Source organism: Aquarana catesbeiana, linkage group LG05 (assembly GCF_042186555.1).
Source record: "Aquarana catesbeiana isolate 2022-GZ linkage group LG05, ASM4218655v1, whole genome shotgun sequence".
Lineage (NCBI taxonomy): Eukaryota > Metazoa > Chordata > Amphibia > Anura > Ranidae > Aquarana > Aquarana catesbeiana.
In genome coordinates this window covers 227,608,577-227,626,314 of record NC_133328.1, presented here as the reverse complement: position 1 = coordinate 227,626,314, position 17,738 = coordinate 227,608,577, and the positions used below count along the sequence as shown (strand labels likewise).

The following is a 17,738-nucleotide window of genomic DNA, read 5'->3' as shown; positions in this document are numbered from 1 at the left end:
AAAGAACAGGATCTTTTTTTTTCTTTTTTTTTTTGGGGGGGGTAACATAAGCTTTAAAACAGGCAGTTAGGAGGTGACGTAGTGGGGGAGATTTACTTAAACTGGTGCACAGAATTTGATGCAGCTGTGCATAATAACCAATCAGCTTCTAACTTCAGCTTGTTCAATTAAGCTTTGACAAAAAATAACCTAGAAGGTAATTGGTTACTGTGCACAGCTGCACCAGATTTTGTGTGCACCAGTTTTAATAAATCTTTCCTCACTGCCTCCTTACCACTTGTCAAATGCTCTCTAAAAGGCCATCAATAATCATTCACACGGTGTATCAGATATTTTATTATTTGTCAAAGAACTCAAATATAAATTCCAAATTCTTTTTAAATCTAAAGTATACCAAAGGCAAAACTTTGCTTTTCTTTAGTTTTGGATAGAGTGGGGAGGGATTAGAACACCTTTCAGGGAGTTGTACAGTTTACAGTGGGAACAGTTTGGGGATGGTCCATAAAAACACTGATGAGCGAGTTTGGGGTGGAGGAACTTGACTGGCCTACACAGAGTCCTGACCCCAACCCGATAGAACACCTCTGGGATGAATTAGAGCAGAGACTGTGAGCCAGGCCTTCTTGTCCACATCAGTGCCTGACCTCACAAATGCGCTTCTAGAAGAATGGTCAAACATTCCCATAGACACACTCCTAAACCTTGTGGACAGCCTTCCCAGAAGAGTTGAAGCTGTTATAGCTGCAAAGGGTGGACCAACTCAAAACTGAAACCTACCGACTAAGACTGGGATACCACTAAAGTGCGTGTGAAGGCTGGCATCCCAATAATTTTAGTAATAGTGTGTGTATGTATGTATATGTGTGTGTGTGTGTGTGTGTGTGTGTGTGTATGTGTGTGTATATATATATATATATATATATATATTCAAATTAAATTACTCTTAGAAAAACAGAAATGACACATTGCTGTCACTCACAAAGGCAGCAAATAACAGTGTAAAATTACAGAGTGCAGATAAGTTGTTTCTTACCTGAATTACTCCCCCACCTTCGCCTTTACTTCCAGCTAGGAATTGCTCTGGCAGACCTATCGCCTTCCCCAACCAGTCCAACATGACTGTCTCTAGCTCTGTGCATGCCGGACTTGAAGCCTTAAATTACACAAATGACCAACAAAATAAAAAATGAATCAAAGTGGACGATTACATGTTCTCTATTTTCGTTCAGAGCTTAAAAATGCCCACATATGCAGGAATATATTATCCTAGAGCTGTATGGGGTTATTGGTCCAGTGTGGTGGGCTATGAAGGACTTTTAAGTCACTCAGATAAAGGATGGCTAAAAAATATTTATAGATTTGTTCACAAGTATGTACAATTACTTTCATTGTCCCTAAACTCAATGGTAAGCACAAGCTTCTTCAAGCTGAAATAAAAGCTTAAATGCCTGTAAAAGCAACTTTTTTTTGAGCTGCTGTGTGCAGGCTTTACACACATCATGTACATGTATGACGTTGATCAATTTTACATACATTGTACAGATCACTGTAATGCAAGATCCTGCATAAAAACTGCAGTGCTGTGCAAATGAGGCCTTATACTGTATGTTTGTTTTTTGCTCAGCTTAAATCCCTCATTTTGTATTTCTGAGGCCCCTCCTTGCTTACTGTCCCCTGGTGATACCAGCCTGTTAACAGGAATGTGGTTATGTAGGGGTGCTCATTTTCATACTAAACTGTAGTATAGTATGCCAACTCACATTTCAAAGGTGTAAGTCCTGCATTTGCAAAGAATGCAAAGCCATGAATGATGTGACTGGCATCACTTTTACATGAAAGTGCCTACCACAGGTGTCACACCCACAGTTCACACATGTGCACTTGCGGATGTGCTATACTCACTGGGAATCATAATTTTATTGGGCAAGCCACTAATGAGAATCTGAACATTCACTTAGTTTACAATACAAGAAGTAAAGGTTGAATCATGCACATGTTTATTGAAGTTTAAAGATCAAATTTGTGAAGTGAATGTTATTATATAATAGTTGAGCAATTTAACCACAGAGGAAATCCACAGATATAATGTATTTTTTTATGGGAGTTTAGTTCTTTACTCTAACTGCCAGTAGAGGATAAAAGAAAACGTCTTGGAGAAAACCCCTCAGAACGACTGCTCTGCTATTGTATGGTCTAGTACTAGACTCATTGTCTTTTTGTACTTCATTCCTAGAAACAGAATTTTTTTGGCTACATTGGCCTTATATGCCAAGTCATTTTTATTCATGCCAATAGCCAATACTTTACAAAACTCTAAATGTCAACATGATAATCATTTATTTATTTAAGGCTGACCTCAGGGCACAAACACTCTCATTTAAATGTATAGCCACAAAGGATATAAATCTACTTTGTGTGCACCAAATGCCTTTGGCTGCCTGCAGAAACCTACAGGGGGAAATACAAGATCAGTCACCCTACAAGGAGATAGATCAGCAGTAACAGGTCTTAATGAGAGCCAGCTCCTGTACAAAGGAAAAGTTTCATGCTGAATAATTGCATGGATCTGAAGGAAATACGCAAAGAACAGCAAGTTTCAAGCAAGAATACGCATGCCCTTTTGTGTTTAGTCAATTTTATCTCATCCCAGAGTTCAACTTTAATCTATATAATATATAAAAGGATTGAATGAATTATGAAAAACTCTATCAAAGCAAAGTGGATTTTGCGGGCCTAACATGAGACCCTGGTTTATAAAATACAATGTCTTTATTACAAAATTATTAAAATAACATAGGATAAAACAAATACACCTTACCAACTGACAAGGTCAACAGATACCCAATAGAATAGACATGGAAGTGTGGATCTAAAATTGTATTATATAGGATCCGTAAAAAAAAATACAGAAAACTGTGTAGAATTATCAATGGGTAGGATCCACAGACTTCTCCATGCCTTCTTGTCAATGCGTTTCGCAATTTTGGTAGCTTCCTCAGGACATACTGGGTAGGTGCTGATGAGCCTTGAGACCAGGTATAGAGTAACACCACACAGAGCAAATTATGCAACAAGATCAATCCTTCCTGCCAAATTAATTGGCAGAGGTAGAGAGTGAACCAGTTATTTTGTGACAGTTAGGTTAAGAAGGAGAGAATCTCACCTTCAATATAACCAAGGTTGCTGATGAGTCTATTAATGGGAGATAGGTTGGTTCAATCAAAGTGGAATATTGAATGAAGAGGCAGACTGTATATTAGACATCACATTACGTATGTCGATATCAAAAACTTGTGTAATCATCCCTGAAGGACATGACTATTGCTTTGATATATCCACCTGAGCGAAATCCCAGTCATCAACTTAGTATATACATAGAGCCTTGTTTTCATGTATCTAAAGGTTCCTCATATTTACGGGGGCTTATTTGTAGAGCCACAACCACAAAATCCCAAGTAGGGTATGAGGTGCCTCTCGTGGGAAGGCTTAATGGCACGGGTGTCCTCGCTGGTTCATATAACTTACATGTACTTTCATGAATTCTGTGCTGCTTGCTATGAGACCTGAACTAAAGAAATTAACAAATTATACAAAAACAAGAACAAGTGTGTAAAAGCGTGTGTATAAAAATATTGCCAAGCCACATGTCGCATGAAAGGCAACATTCTTAAAACTTACCCAAGTAAAGCCAATGCATCCAATAGCTCCACACAACATATCAGCAAGCATGGCTGGATATGAACTTGCAGTGGGAAAATACGCAAAAAAAAAAGGACTGTGCCAATGCGTTACCTAAGAAATAGAAAATTGTTTAGAATAAAAATAATTTATGACAAATAAATCAAACCACATGACACAAGGTACAACCTTTAAAATATATTCTACCATCCCCTATATTTACATCAGTGGTAAGGTCTCCAATGTGACCCTTTGCATATGAATGGATGATATACAATTCTATTTTATTCAACAATAACTCAACAGTTACTGTACATTCATATTGTGGCAAGGTTTATTATCATTAATAAAAAATACCCAGTGAAAAAGAATAATCCACTGTTCGTTGTCTTTATCACCTTCACAGGAATGGAACAATAATTTATATCTACATATTTTTAAAGCATAGCTAAATCTAAAATGTTATGTATTGCAACATACCAATCCTTAGATGTCTTGGGTGTATTAGATTTATCTTAATATGCTAAGCATGCTTTTAGCAAGTAAAGAAAATACATGTTGATTTTGCCAAAAAAGCAATGGCTTTGTCACTTCCAGTAGGATGAACTGGAAGCAAAAAACTATATTATCTTTCATGTGTAAACTACTAACCCCATCACCCCACATGTAAGGAAAATGGACAAAGGCAGCCACGGATGGATACCTTGACTCTTTTAATAGATACATTGGAGATACCACCAACGGGCAAGAAATGGATGAGTGCAGTATTATTAGGTGAAAAATAATGAAACAAAGCCTGAAAAACTAAAGCAGGCAACACATCTACAGTATTAACTGGTATGTGGTAATATATTGCTTTTTTGTTTTTGGTTTTAGATATAACTTAACTAAGCCTTTAAACACCATTGTCACCTATCCTTTAGAGCTAACCTTACAGATGAAGATAATCTGTAACTAAGGGATAGCTTTGGAGCCCCCCACAAAATGAATAACTTGCAAGTGAAGACATTGTGTTGCTGAGTATCACCCAACCCTATCCTACAATGCAAAAACATGTTAGAAGGCCCACCATCTGCAGATGCTACAGGTTTAATGGGCTCTTTGGGTGACCTGTCATTTGGTAGTGCCTTTCTTCTGTAATCTTTGCTCTATCACTTATATGAAGTGACAGGTTATAAAGTTATGGACTAGCCAAGACAGCTGAAGTTTGCCTGCTAACTAACCATTACTAACACAACTAGCTCCCTGTCCAGTGTCTCCTGCAGATGGAAGCAGTTAGGGTCAAGAAGGACAATTAAGAGTCTTATCTCATGCCACTTCTACCCCCTCCCCCCTCTGGGGGGCCATGTGATACAAGATTTTCTTCCTGTATTACAGACTCAGGGGGAGATGCTGTACTAACTATATGACAACACAGTACAGCGATCTCCCCTGCTGTTTTATTGTGTTCTGACAGGAGGGAGGTACCCTCCTACCAGAACACTCTGGTCAGCACTCTCAGCTGTTGGTTGAGAGTGCTGATTGGGAAAAAAAAAATCGACAGATCTTTTTCAGTCATGCCCCTTTAAGAGGGCAATGGTCAAGAGGTACATACAGATGTTGCTGACTTATTTATGAAAGCACACTCAAGAGCTGTCCTACGTATCATTTCACCACTATTTCAGAAAACTGAAGGTTATGATAACTTGTTGATTGATGAGATAACTCAAATGGCAATGAAGGGAGAGGTTTTAATTATGAGTGACTTCAACATGCCTGACATTAACAGTCTGGAATTCTCAAACTGCCATTTCTAGCAGGAGCTGGGATGTAATGGAGGCAAAAATGGGGTTTCTCTGAAACTGTTAGTAAAAAAAGCCAACCTGAGGTGATCATATTCTAGACCTAGTACTGACATGGGGGTTGATTTTCTCATGCTGAAGTGGAATAAAATGTCTTTGGTTTATTAAAACTGGAAAATCATATATAAAAACAAAAGTTTTAGATTTCAAAATTACAAATTTTGCTGAAATGGGGGAATATCTAAAAAAAAAATTAATAAGGTGTCAATAATTAGTGGGCACTGTTAAAGTTTACCATCCTGAAGGCAACTAGATTGCATGTAAGGCAAATTAGTAAACGGAAGAAAAAAAAAAAAAAAAACAATACTGACATATAATCACACACATAGGTTGGACTTGATGGACTTGTGTCTTTTTTCAACCCCACCTACTATGTAACTGTAGCCAAGGGTTTGCTAATATAAGGCGTTATAGTTGTTATGGTTGCAAATGAGTTTGGCTCCCTCTAGTGTCCTTTTAATGCTGTTAGGACTTTCTTTTAATTCCTGAGAAGCAGCGCTGCAAAGCATTGTGGGAGATGTAGTTTGGAAGAGGAAGTGACTCTGTTAGCTGGATCAGCCCTGAACTACAATACAGACAATGCAAAGCGTGCAGCACTGCATGCTGGGAGCAGTAATAAAAGGAACAGTGCGGCCATCTTTCAGCCTCTCTGGACGCCATTCAATACCTGCCAGCAGGAGGTCTGTGTGTGTGACCAGGAGACTGCGGCATATACAGCGCGGAGCAGGATTGCCAGCCTCTGAGGTGCTTCAGAGTACAACCCTGCCGGCTTAGCAAGCGGATCGGTTTGCAGAACCAGGATATCTGGAGGTTTCCTACATTTCAGTCATCCGAAGGAACGGTACAGCACAGCGGTGCCATCTTTCATCAGACTGGGACATCAGGAGGGGAGTCTGGATGGAGCCTCACAGCCTTTGAGTCTATTGTGGTGAGAGGGCACCTGCCCATTTCAGTAAAGTGCACTGTTTGCTGAGTGAGTTATTTACAGACTGCTGGTGAGACTTGTAGTTCCACAGAAGTGATTCTACTTATTCACAGGCCACATACAGCTGAACTCTGGGGTTTGTTATTCCCTGTGCTGTAAAGTCAGTACTGTAGTATACTCACACATAAGGAGGAAGTTACAAGTGTCATATTTCTTCAGTTAAACAGTTATCAACGTACCATTTATTCTACAGTTTGCTTTCTTTCTTTTGCCCTGTTGGATTACAAATACTGCAGTTTAAACTACAGGCTAGCTGAAGATATCTGGAGTCAAGGAAATTTTATCATCTTTTGCAAAGCATCACGGTTTTATTTTGTAGTTCGAAGATTGAGTTACAACCTAGGGGGAGCCCTTGAGTACAAGTTAAATATTGCATTGTATTACTGAATGTGAGAAACATTATATTGCAATTTGGTGTGTATATTGAGGCCTCAGTGGGAAGGTGTTTAATATAGGTCTTGGAGAATATTGAACACTTGTCCCATTGTACATATACTCCCTATGGTGATTATTGAATCCACAGTTTTCATATCTATACTGATTGTGATCAACTGTAATTTATTGTTGTGTTTAATCACATTGTTCATTGTGTTTGATATTCACTCTAGTAAACTTTCTGAGTGATTCAGTGACATTGTGTGAGTTTCTCATTGATAACATCCCATTACAGAATGGAACCCAAGGTGTCAGAGGTAAGAGAGGATCTGCAGAGTCGGGGTAGCCAGTGGGGTATAGAGTCAATCAGCAGCCCTCGCAGGGGTACTGCTACATAACTAAATGGGCAAGTAGGATAGTAAAGGAGAAAAAAATCAGCACATAGAAGATTAAAGGATACAGGAGTTGTAGCTAACATAGAAGTTTTTGAAAATAGACAAAAAGAAGCCAAACACATTATCAGTGCTGCCAAAGCACAGTATGAGCAGGAAATTGCTAAATATAATAAGAAAGGAGGCAAAACCTTTATTAGGTACATAAGTGATTAAAAGAAAAAAATTCAATGGGATCAGTAAAATGAAAACCAGGCACAGCACCTATGTTGAGGAAAACCTGGAATAGGAAACCATTTAAACGATTACTTCTGTTCAATCTTCACAGAAATACATTGTACTAACAATACGTTGGGGGATCATATTTGTTCAATAATGACAGTTCATTTTCAGGATTCCTGGAGACAGAGGTAACAGAGGAATTGACTAATTTAAAGCTTAATAAAGCAATGGGCCCTGATGGTATTCAAGGTATAGTTGTTGGAACATTAACAGATCTATTTAATCTATATCTTCTAACAGTCGAAGTTCCCCATGAATGGCAGAAAGCTAATATCGTACCTATCCACAAAAAGGGCAGCGAGGTAGAAGCTGGCAATTGCAGGCCAGTGAGTTTAACCACTTCCCGCCCACCCTATGGCGGATTGACGTCCGGGAAGTGGTTCTGTTATCCTGACTGGACGTCATATCGCGGCGATCGGTGGAGCGGTGTGTCAGTCTGACACACCGCTCCACCGATCTTGGTAAAGAGCCTCCGGCGGAGGCTCTTTACAACGTGATCAGGCGTGTCCAATCACGGCTGATCACGCTGTCAATAGAAAGAGCCATTGATCGGCTCTTCCTCACTCGCGTCTGACAGATGCGAGTAGAGGAGAGCCGATCGGCGGCTCTCCTGGCAGGGGGGGTCTGCGCTGATTGTTTATCAGCGCAGCCCCCCCGCAGATCACCACACTGGACCACCAGGGATCGCCACTAGGACCACCAGGGAAGGGGCAACATGTGGATGGCCAGGTATGTACCCCATGGCCATCCACATGTGCCCAGTGTGCCAAATCTGTGCCAATCAGTGCCCACAAATGGGCACTGATTGGCACCATTATGTTGCAGTGATGCCCAGCAATGCCACCGTTAGGGGCATCACTGCAAACAAGCAGTGCCATCAGTGCCACCCATCAGTGTCCATTCATGCCACCTGTCAGTGCCAATCCGTGCCCATCAGTGCCCATCTATCAGTGCCCATCCATGCCCATCTGTGCCAACTATCAGTGCCACCCATAAGTAACCATCAATGCCACCTACGAGTGCCCATCAATGCCACCTACGAGTGCCCATCAGTGCTGCCTATAAGTGCCCATCCGTGCCACCTATGAGTGCCCATCAGTGCCACATACCAGTGCCACCTATCAGTGCCCATCAGTGCCACCTATCAGTGCCCATCATCAGTGCCTGTCAGTGCCACCTCATCAGTGCCACCTCATCGGTGCCCATCAGTGCCGCCGTATCAGTGCCCGTCAGTGCAGCCATATCAGTGCCCGTCATTGAAGAAGAAAACATACTTATTTACAAAAAGTTTTAACAGAAACAAAGAAAAACTTGTTTTTTTTCAAAATTTTCGGTCTTTTTTTATTTGTTGCGCAAAAAATAAAAACCGCAGAGGTGATCAAATACCACCAAAAGAAAGCTCTATTTGTGGGAACAAAATGATAAAAAATTTGTTTGGGTACAGTGTAGCATGACCATGCAATTGTCATTCAAATTGCGACAGCGCTGAAAGCTGAAAATTGGCCTGGGCGGGAAGGTGTCTAAGTGCCTGGTATTGAAGTGGTTAAAATATGTTGTAGTCAAGTCAATGGAATCACTGGAATCATTTATCATTTAAAAACACACAACTTGCTGGACCCAAAGCAGCATGGCTTTACTGAAGGCAGATCATGTCAGCTTAATCTGATTTTTTGTACTATATCACTGATGTTTTTGACCAGGTTGGTGCTGTGGACATAGCCTATCTTGAGTTCAGCAAGGCATTTGATACAGTTTCACATAATGATCTAATAAATAAGTTGCACAAGCTAGGACTTAACCCTTGGGTGGTTCAGTGGATATGCAGTTGGCTAAAGGATAGATACCAGAGTGTGGTTGTAAGTAAATTCATTCAGAACAGAGAGCATCACAAGGCTCTGTACTAGGTCCTATTCTATTTAATCTTTATTTAAGCGATGTAACTAAAGGTTGGTGGGTAAGGTATGTCTTTTTGCCAATGACACAAAGGTTTGTAATAGGGTTGATAGCCCTGGAAGTGTCTGTAACATGGAATACGATTTGGCATTGCTGGAAGTTTGGTCAAAGTAGTTAAACTGCAGTTCAATGTTTCTAAATGTAAAATAATGCGCACCTTTTAAGAAAGAATCCCTTGAGAGAGTACATTGGGGGTACAGTGTTGGCCAGCACTAGAAAGGAAAAAGATTTGGGAGTACTTATTTCAGATAATTGCAAAATGAGCATATAGTGTGGCCAGGCAGTGAGAAAAGTGAATAGAATTCTTTAGAAACAGATCTTAGTATTATTTTACTAAAAGGGTAGTTGATGCTTGAAATAGATTTCCAGCAGAAGTCAGTCACACAGTAAGTGGATTCAAGCATGCTTTGGACAAACATAGATCTATACTCAGACAAACAAGTAAAAAATAAATGTATACATTTTAAAAAAAATGGGGCAGACTCGATGAACAACTTGATATTTTTTCTGCTTTCATTATTTTATGTTTCTACTATTTGGTGAGTCACTAATCTGGGACAAGTATGTGCATCTTAGGTATCAGATAACAGGTCCTGTACTTCTATTCTTTAAACCAAAGAAGTAGTTCACTGTAGTATTATGTCCTCTTTGGACTAGCTTACTAAAAAGAGCAGTGGGCTTATGGGTTAGATACGTTCTTGTCTAAATGTCAGCCTCAAACTAGAGTCAAATAATCAGAGGTTTGTGGATAATGTAGAGCAACGATGATAGAAAAAAAATAAAGCAGTTTGTGTGTCTGTGTGTATGTGGTCAGTAGATGATATGATTCTTTAAGTCATCACTTACCCCAGGCATGACCACTCTTTCAACATCTTTCATAATCTCATCAAATGTCTCTCCTTCTTCGGGAGCTGAATCAGGGATCAGTGGCCTTAGATATCCAGGTTCCACGCTTGGAAAAACCTGTCTCGATTCAATCTGCTCCATGTAGTCAGCTATGTAATCCACCATTTCTCTTCCTCTTTTCCTGAATTCTGAAGAGTTCATCTTGATATATTCTCTACATATGTAAACAATGTAGACAAAACATAATAAATACACCATCAAACTTGAACAGAATTTTGTTTTCTCATTCATTGTACTATAGTAGATAATATCCAAATGGCATTTGAAAAAAGAATTACACCTGATATTGTTGTTGACCTTTTGATACAGTTTTAAGATATTTTTGCAAGTTATTAGTTATCGACAAAATCCCCAATGTTTTTTTTATCACTAAATATGGATAAAATAGGTTAAAGCCTAATGCCGCGTACACACGAGCGGAATTTCCGACAGAAAGAGTCCGATGGGAGCTTCTCAGCGTATATTCCGACCGTGTGTATGCCCCATCGGACTTTCTGTCAAAAATTCAGACGGACTTAGATAGAGAACGTGTTCTATATTTTTCCGACGGAACAAATTTCTATCAGAAAAACCACTCGTCTGTATGCTGTTCCGACGCACCAAAAACGACGCATGCTCGGAAGCAAGTACGAGACGGAAGCTATTGGCTACTGGCCATTGAACTTACTTTTTCTAGTCCCGATGTACTGTACGTGTTGTACGTCACCACGTTCTGGATGGTCGGAACTTGGTGTGACCATGTGTATGCAAGACAGCTTGAGCGAAATTCTGTCGGAACTCCATCGTAAACACCTTCAGAGTTTATTCCGACGGCAAAACCGGTTGTGTGTACAGGGCATTACTCCAGCAAATTGCATTTGTGGACACTTTTGGGTAGTGTGAAAAAAGTTGTTATTTCAGCCAGTGACCCCATTAGGAAGATCTTCTCTCACCTATCCCTGTGATGTGTGGCGAGTATTCATCATAGGAACAGAAAGGCAAAGACAGCAATAAAAACATTGCCAGATGTTCTAACCTATCTCTCTTAACTAAAAACATTTTTGTCTGTGTCCCCATTTGGAGGGCTTCTCAACAAGGACACAGTTAGTAATATAAATCTGACATAGGCTCAAACCCTTCCCCACTCTATCAGCTTTAGATGAAATTCAGCGTCACTAACATAAAGTCTTTCCTTCTAGGGTACTTTGAATGCAAGACATGGAATAAAGTACTTGAGTTCCAAATATTTGCTGGCTTCATCAGGACATTCCGTTTTGTGTGGCCTCCCTCTCTGGTGGCTCCTGCAGCCTTTTCACACATTGAGACTTTACCTCTATTCAAGCAGCCTCCCAGCCAGGTGCCCGAGATAAAGTTCCATGTCTTAAGCCCCCATTCACACCAGTGCGACGTGTCATGCGATTTGACAGGTCCAAATCACATGACAAGTCACACCCTATTGTCGGCAATGGAACTGTTCAAAACAGTGCGATGCCGACTTTGTGGTGCTGCACCAATTTGAAAAAGAAGTTTCTGTCCTATTTTTGCCAATTTCAGGTGCAACTTGCATAGACATTTGTGCATGAAGTTGCACAGATGTCAGCCAAGTCGCACCTGAAGTCGCACTGACATGCGGCTTTGAAATTGTGCTATTTCAAGTGAAGTCGTACAATTTCGAAGTTTGCTTTGGTGTGAACGGGGGGGGGGGGCTAAAATGCATCAAAGTCTACGGCTAAAATTAGCCCAACCTAGGACTAGACTACATATCTTTCAAAGCTATGTTTCACACTTTGGACCAGTGTTAATGGATTTTTGTGTGCTTCAGACCTGCTTCTTTCCTTATACTGTACAAGCCAATGGCAATGCAAAAGAAGCTGAAGGAGGTTAAATACATGTCAACCGCACCTGCACCTGAACTCTGAATGATCTCAGAAATGTCTCAAAAAGCAGGCTGCATTTGCCCATTGAAGTCTGTCAACACAAGCCCCAAGTATAATAAAATATGTACAGCACCTGCTGGAGCCCCTGCACTTCTCCATTTCCCAGTATCAGAGGAAAAAAAACACTACTCGGCCTCCATTTCACAGTGCATTGGTGCCATTGGTGCCAATTTGGTGGTGCATTAGCAAACTATCATTAGGTACCAGAATTGTCACCTGGTAGAGGAGAGGCCAAAGGCAAATGTAAATGACTGTGAGAGAGACACAATTTGCATAGCTTTAAGAGGACAGGTCCAGGTGCTGCACTGATTGATCATAAAACTAAAGATATGTGTCTTGGGTGTTACTTATTTCTTTGTCACAGGACTCCTGTAGCAGGGGTAGGCAACCTGGGGCCCGCCAGCTGTTGCAGAACTACAAGTTCCATCATGCCTCTGGTAGTAATTGTAACTGCCAGGCTTGCAATGTCATGGGAAATGTAGTTCCACAACAGCTGGAGGGCCCCAGGTTGCCTACCCTTGTCCTATAGAACATTCAGTATGCCTAGTAAAATGTGGTGATGTTTTTATATTTAAAATAGCTATAATGTACAGTTTGTAATTTCTTACTTAAACTTAGCGTTTAACTTTATCTAAAAGTTTTTGCAGCAGGATTTTCATGCCTTCAGTAGCTAAATGGGTCAGATTTTCATGTGCATGTAATATATACAAGAAGCCTATAAAATGCTGCTTTAACCACTTCAGCTCCGGAAGGTTTACCCCCTTCATGACCAGGCCATTTTTTTTGCAATACGGCACTGTGTTATTTTAACTGACAATTGCGCAGCCGTGTGATGCTGTACCCAAATAAAACCAATTTCCCACAAATAGAGCTTTTTTTAGGTAGTATTTGATCACCTCTGCGGTTTTTATTTTTTGTGCTATAAACAAATAAAGACCGACAATTTTGAAAAAAAAAAAAACAATATTTTTTACTTTCTGCTATAAAACATACCCAATAAATTAAAAAGAAAAATCGAATTTCTTCATCAATTTATGCCAATATATATTCTGCTACATTTTTGGTAAAAAAAATCCCAATAAGCCTATATTGATTGGTTGGCGCAAAAGTTATTGCATGTACAAACTATGGGATAGATTTATGGAAATGTTTTTGTTTTTTACTAGTAATGACGGCGATCAGCGATTTTTAGCAGGGCTGCGACATTACAGCGGACAAATCTGACACTAAGGCCCCATACACACTATTGATTTTCTGCAGATTTTTGTCTTCAGATTTACCAAAACCATGTACTGCAAGGGCTGCCTGATTGCATACAAATTTAAACTCTTAAGGTTTGACCTCATATTATATGGTTTTGGTAAATCTGAAGACAAAAATCTGCAGAAAATCTAATAGTGTGTATGGGGTCTTAGTGACATTTTTTGGGGACACTAATACAGTGTAAAATGCACTGTCACTGTACTGACATTGGCAGGGAAGGGGTGAACATCAGGGGTGATCAAAGGGTTAAATGTGTTCCCTGGGAGTGCTTGCTGTGTGGGGGATGCTTTGACTGGGGGAAGACAGAGATCTGTGTTCCTGCTTAGCAGAAAGACAAGAGCTCCATCTTCCCCTCTGACAGAACAGCGATCTGTCTTGTTTACATAGGCAGACTGCCATTCTGCCTTTCTTGGAAACAATCGCCGGGTGCCAGCGAACATTGGGTCTGCCAGACCCACTGATTGGATCCTGCTGTGTTCAATCACAGCGGGAGTGAGTCGCCGGTGGCATGCACGCGTGCCACAGATCTGGAAACAAAAAAGACATACAGGTACGTGATTTCACGCTTAAGGTCCGCCCTGCCGCAGGAAGTGGTTAAATTATACAAATCATGTGAAAAAAAACTATGCGACTACAAATGAATAAAACATAATCATATGCAAAAATCTGATCCAGGTTTCATCTTCCAGGTTTTATGTCAAAGCTTAATTAACCAAGCTGAAGTTAGAAGCTGGGTACCATGCACAGCTGCACCGGATTCTGTGTGCTTAGTAAATCCCCTCCATAAAGAAAGTGAACTGTGTAGTTAGAAAAATTCCTCCGCCAATTTCCAATTAAAAACTCCTCTCATGACATCAACTCCACCACCCTGAGAAATGTAAACTCCTACTAAAAAGAATGGACCTCAAGGCAGAATGAGGTCACTTCACACTTTAAATAGATGAAACATCACATGGGTAGTTGAAGGTATTGGCATGTTAGCAGGTTCAGTTAGATGGTCAGCCACTATGTGGTTCTGTCCCAAAAGAATGTGGTAATTGGGAATTATGTAGTTGGAGGTTAGGGCCCCTTTTAGCCAATGCCTTCCTGTAATGATGTAATTGGTGGAGCTAGTGCTCAAATAAGGTTGGAGGAGCTTTGAGACATGGGGCATGGGAGCCAAACACCCCACAGCGACATTGATGTAGTAATGGATGTAGTCAGCTACTGCTGAGGGCCCTTCATGGGGCTAAAGCTCCAGTTTGAGGTAGTTTAATACCTAGAATAACCAGCTGTAGTCACCCTGACTCTTGTTACTGTCTGACGTGAACTGTGAGTGGGAGGTAACTTGCCACTTTCCCTGATTGGTAAAATTAATTTGTTAAAAATGAAAAAAATTTCTCCCCCTATTCCTATATATTTTCAGAAACTCACTGGTTTGGATCCCCAAGACTATTTTCCAGGCAATAGACAGGGTAGTTTTGAATTTTCTTTGGGGCGGGGGGGCACCCCGTCTTAAATTACTAGTATTGCAGCAGCCCTGGAAAGAAGGGGGGGTTGGCGATACTCAATTTAATAGGTATTTCTTAGCAGGACAATTAGTCTTTGCACACAGATGGTTGACACAGCCTGATGATGATGCAGCAGTATCGCTGGAGGCCACAGTTGTAAGATCCTACAAGGCATTGTCCCATTTAGTGTTCTGTGGGACGGGGGCCCCTTAACCCCTTACGCGGTCAATGCGATCTGTGATTAGGCATGGGAATTGACCAGAAAAGCTGAACTCCAAGACAGTGTGGTGTCTCCCTATACACCACTGTGGCATAATCCTCACTTGCCTCAGTTTTTCTCCTATCCTGACCCAATTATTTGGACGAGATATGGGATCAAGACAGTGGGCTCAGTAGTCGGTAATGGGGTGCTGTTGACGTTTGAGGAGCTTAAACGCAGGTACTAGCTCCCTTACTTGCACTTACAGGCATACCTCACTTTTAAGTACGCAATAGGGTTTATTTACTAAAGCTAGAAAGTGTGAAATCAGGCTCACTTCTGCATAGAAACCAATGAGCCTGTAACCCCAGCTTGTTCAATTTAACTTTGGTAATAAAACCTGGAAGTTCATTGGTTTCTATACAGAAGTGAGCCTGATTTTGCACTTTCTAGCTTTAGTAAATAAACCCCATTGTGTACTTAAAAGTGGGGTATGCCTGTATTTCGCTTCCTCCAGTTTAGGCGCACTTTTTCTGCTCAAATTGGGTTCTTTAACGTAGATGTGCGGGTTGGTGATTTGGAATCCTTGCTTAGAGACCAAGACCTCCCTAAAGCCCTATAGATACTACTAAGGTTCTGGTCTCCTGTCGTGTTGCCTGGTTGTCAGACTTCCCGCAGCTTGATAGTGATGACTGGGACAATGTGTGAAACTTTTCTAGACTGGTGTCAGCATGGGATCACCTGATACAATTCAAATTTCTCCATAGAATATATTACACTCCAGCTAAACTTGAGAGAATCTTTCCAGCGCATCGCTCGACTTGTTGGAGGTGTGCTGCCCTTGGGTGGATTTTCCGCACATTTTCTGGCATTGCAATTCGATCCAGCAGTTTTGGGCGGAGGTTATGGGCTGTGTCAAGTCAGTTATGACGAATACCATCAGACCTTCCATAGCAATCTGTTTGTTGGGACTGTTGGACCCGTTGGCACCCAAAAAGGTTATCCGTACATTACTAAACCTGCTCCTGTATTATGCACGTAAAATAATCTTTCTGTCATGGAAGAAACCGGTGGCCCCTATCATTGTGGCTTGGAAAGCGTTAATAAAGCTTAGTAGAGGGGTACCATTAAATTTGAAAAGCTGTGGGGCAGTTGAATCAATGAATGATAGTTCTACCGCTTGAGATTAAGTGCTTATTGGTTAAAAGTTTATACTGTGGGCAAAATGCTAACTATGTACAGGCCTTGGTGAGCACTTTGCCCAATACCTGTTGATATCTTAGGGTTGATGTGATTTGACTCTGTAAATGTGTGTTTTATTTTCCTTATTTACCTCTATACAAGAAACTGGTCACTGGTATGGTCTGGAGGTGCATTGTTCACTGGTGCTGGTGCATTGTAGTGCTGACTGTTGACTCTGTTTTAATGTTTGTAACTTTATTATGAAAATGTCAATAAAAAGAGTAAAAAAAAAAAAAAAAAAAAAATTAAACATTTCTATTGCATATGATTTCATGCACACGAAAAGGGGTGACTGACTGAGCCAACCTTAACCACTTGCCTACTGGGCACTTTTACCCCCTTCCTGCCCAGGCCAATTTTCAGCTTTCAGCGCCATCACACTTTGAATGACAATTGCGTGGTCATGCTACACTTTACCCATATTACATTTTTATAATTTTTTTTTACTCAAATAGAACTTTCTTTTGGTGGTATTTAATCACAACTGCGTTTTTAATTTTTTGCTAAATAAACAAAAAAAAAAAATACAGTATATTTGGAAAAAACAAACAAAACATTTTTCATAGTTTGTTTTAAGATTTTGCAAACAGGTAAATTTTTCACTGATGTGCACTGATGAGGCTGCACGTATAGGCTGCACTGATGAGGCAGCACTAGTTGGCACTGATAAGGCTGCACTGCTAGGCGGCACTGATGGGTGAAACTGATGGGCACTGATAAATGACACTCATAGGCAGAAACGATGGATACTGGTAGATGGCACTGATAGGCAGCACTGATAGGTGACACTGATGAGGAGGTACTGATGGGCACTGATTGGCAGCACTAGTGGCCACTGTTAGGCGGCACTGATGGGCACTGTTGGGGCTGCATTGATAATCAGGACACAGATAATCAGTGCCTTGATTATGAGTGTAGATGTCTTTTCATGGTTACAGACTCTCCTCTCCTCATGCTGTCAGCGCGAGGAAAGAAATGCTGATAACCTACTTGTGTATACATCGTGATCAGCTATGATTGGACACAGCTAATCGTGTGGTAAAGAGCCACTGTGATTGACTTTTTACCCCAATCTGTGATTAGCTGTGTCCTAAGGACACAGTGATCACAGAGAGAGCCGCCCGCATGCCGCAGCAGGCTTGATCATGGGAGGACATTATATGATGCCTTCCCAGAACTGGCCGACCATACTGCAGCCATCATTTGGCTATAGCAT

The 17,738-nt window shown here is 40.8% G+C and overlaps 1 protein-coding gene across 2 annotated transcripts in view; it reads right to left on the bottom strand.

The window, feature by feature from the left end:
* Positions 1-17,738, bottom strand: part of DDC (dopa decarboxylase) — a 255,579-nt gene that overhangs the window by 167,718 nt on the left and 70,123 nt on the right. For both annotated transcript variants that reach the window (XM_073630603.1, XM_073630601.1), the window contains exons 2-4: positions 10,353-10,566; positions 3,679-3,792; positions 1,034-1,153 (exon numbers count right to left, since the gene is read on the bottom strand). In XM_073630603.1, the coding sequence (XP_073486704.1) occupies positions 1,034-1,153; positions 3,679-3,792; positions 10,353-10,553 (435 nt within the window). In that variant the 5' untranslated portion in view covers positions 10,554-10,566. The remainder of the gene's footprint in view (positions 1-1,033; positions 1,154-3,678; positions 3,793-10,352; positions 10,567-17,738) is intronic.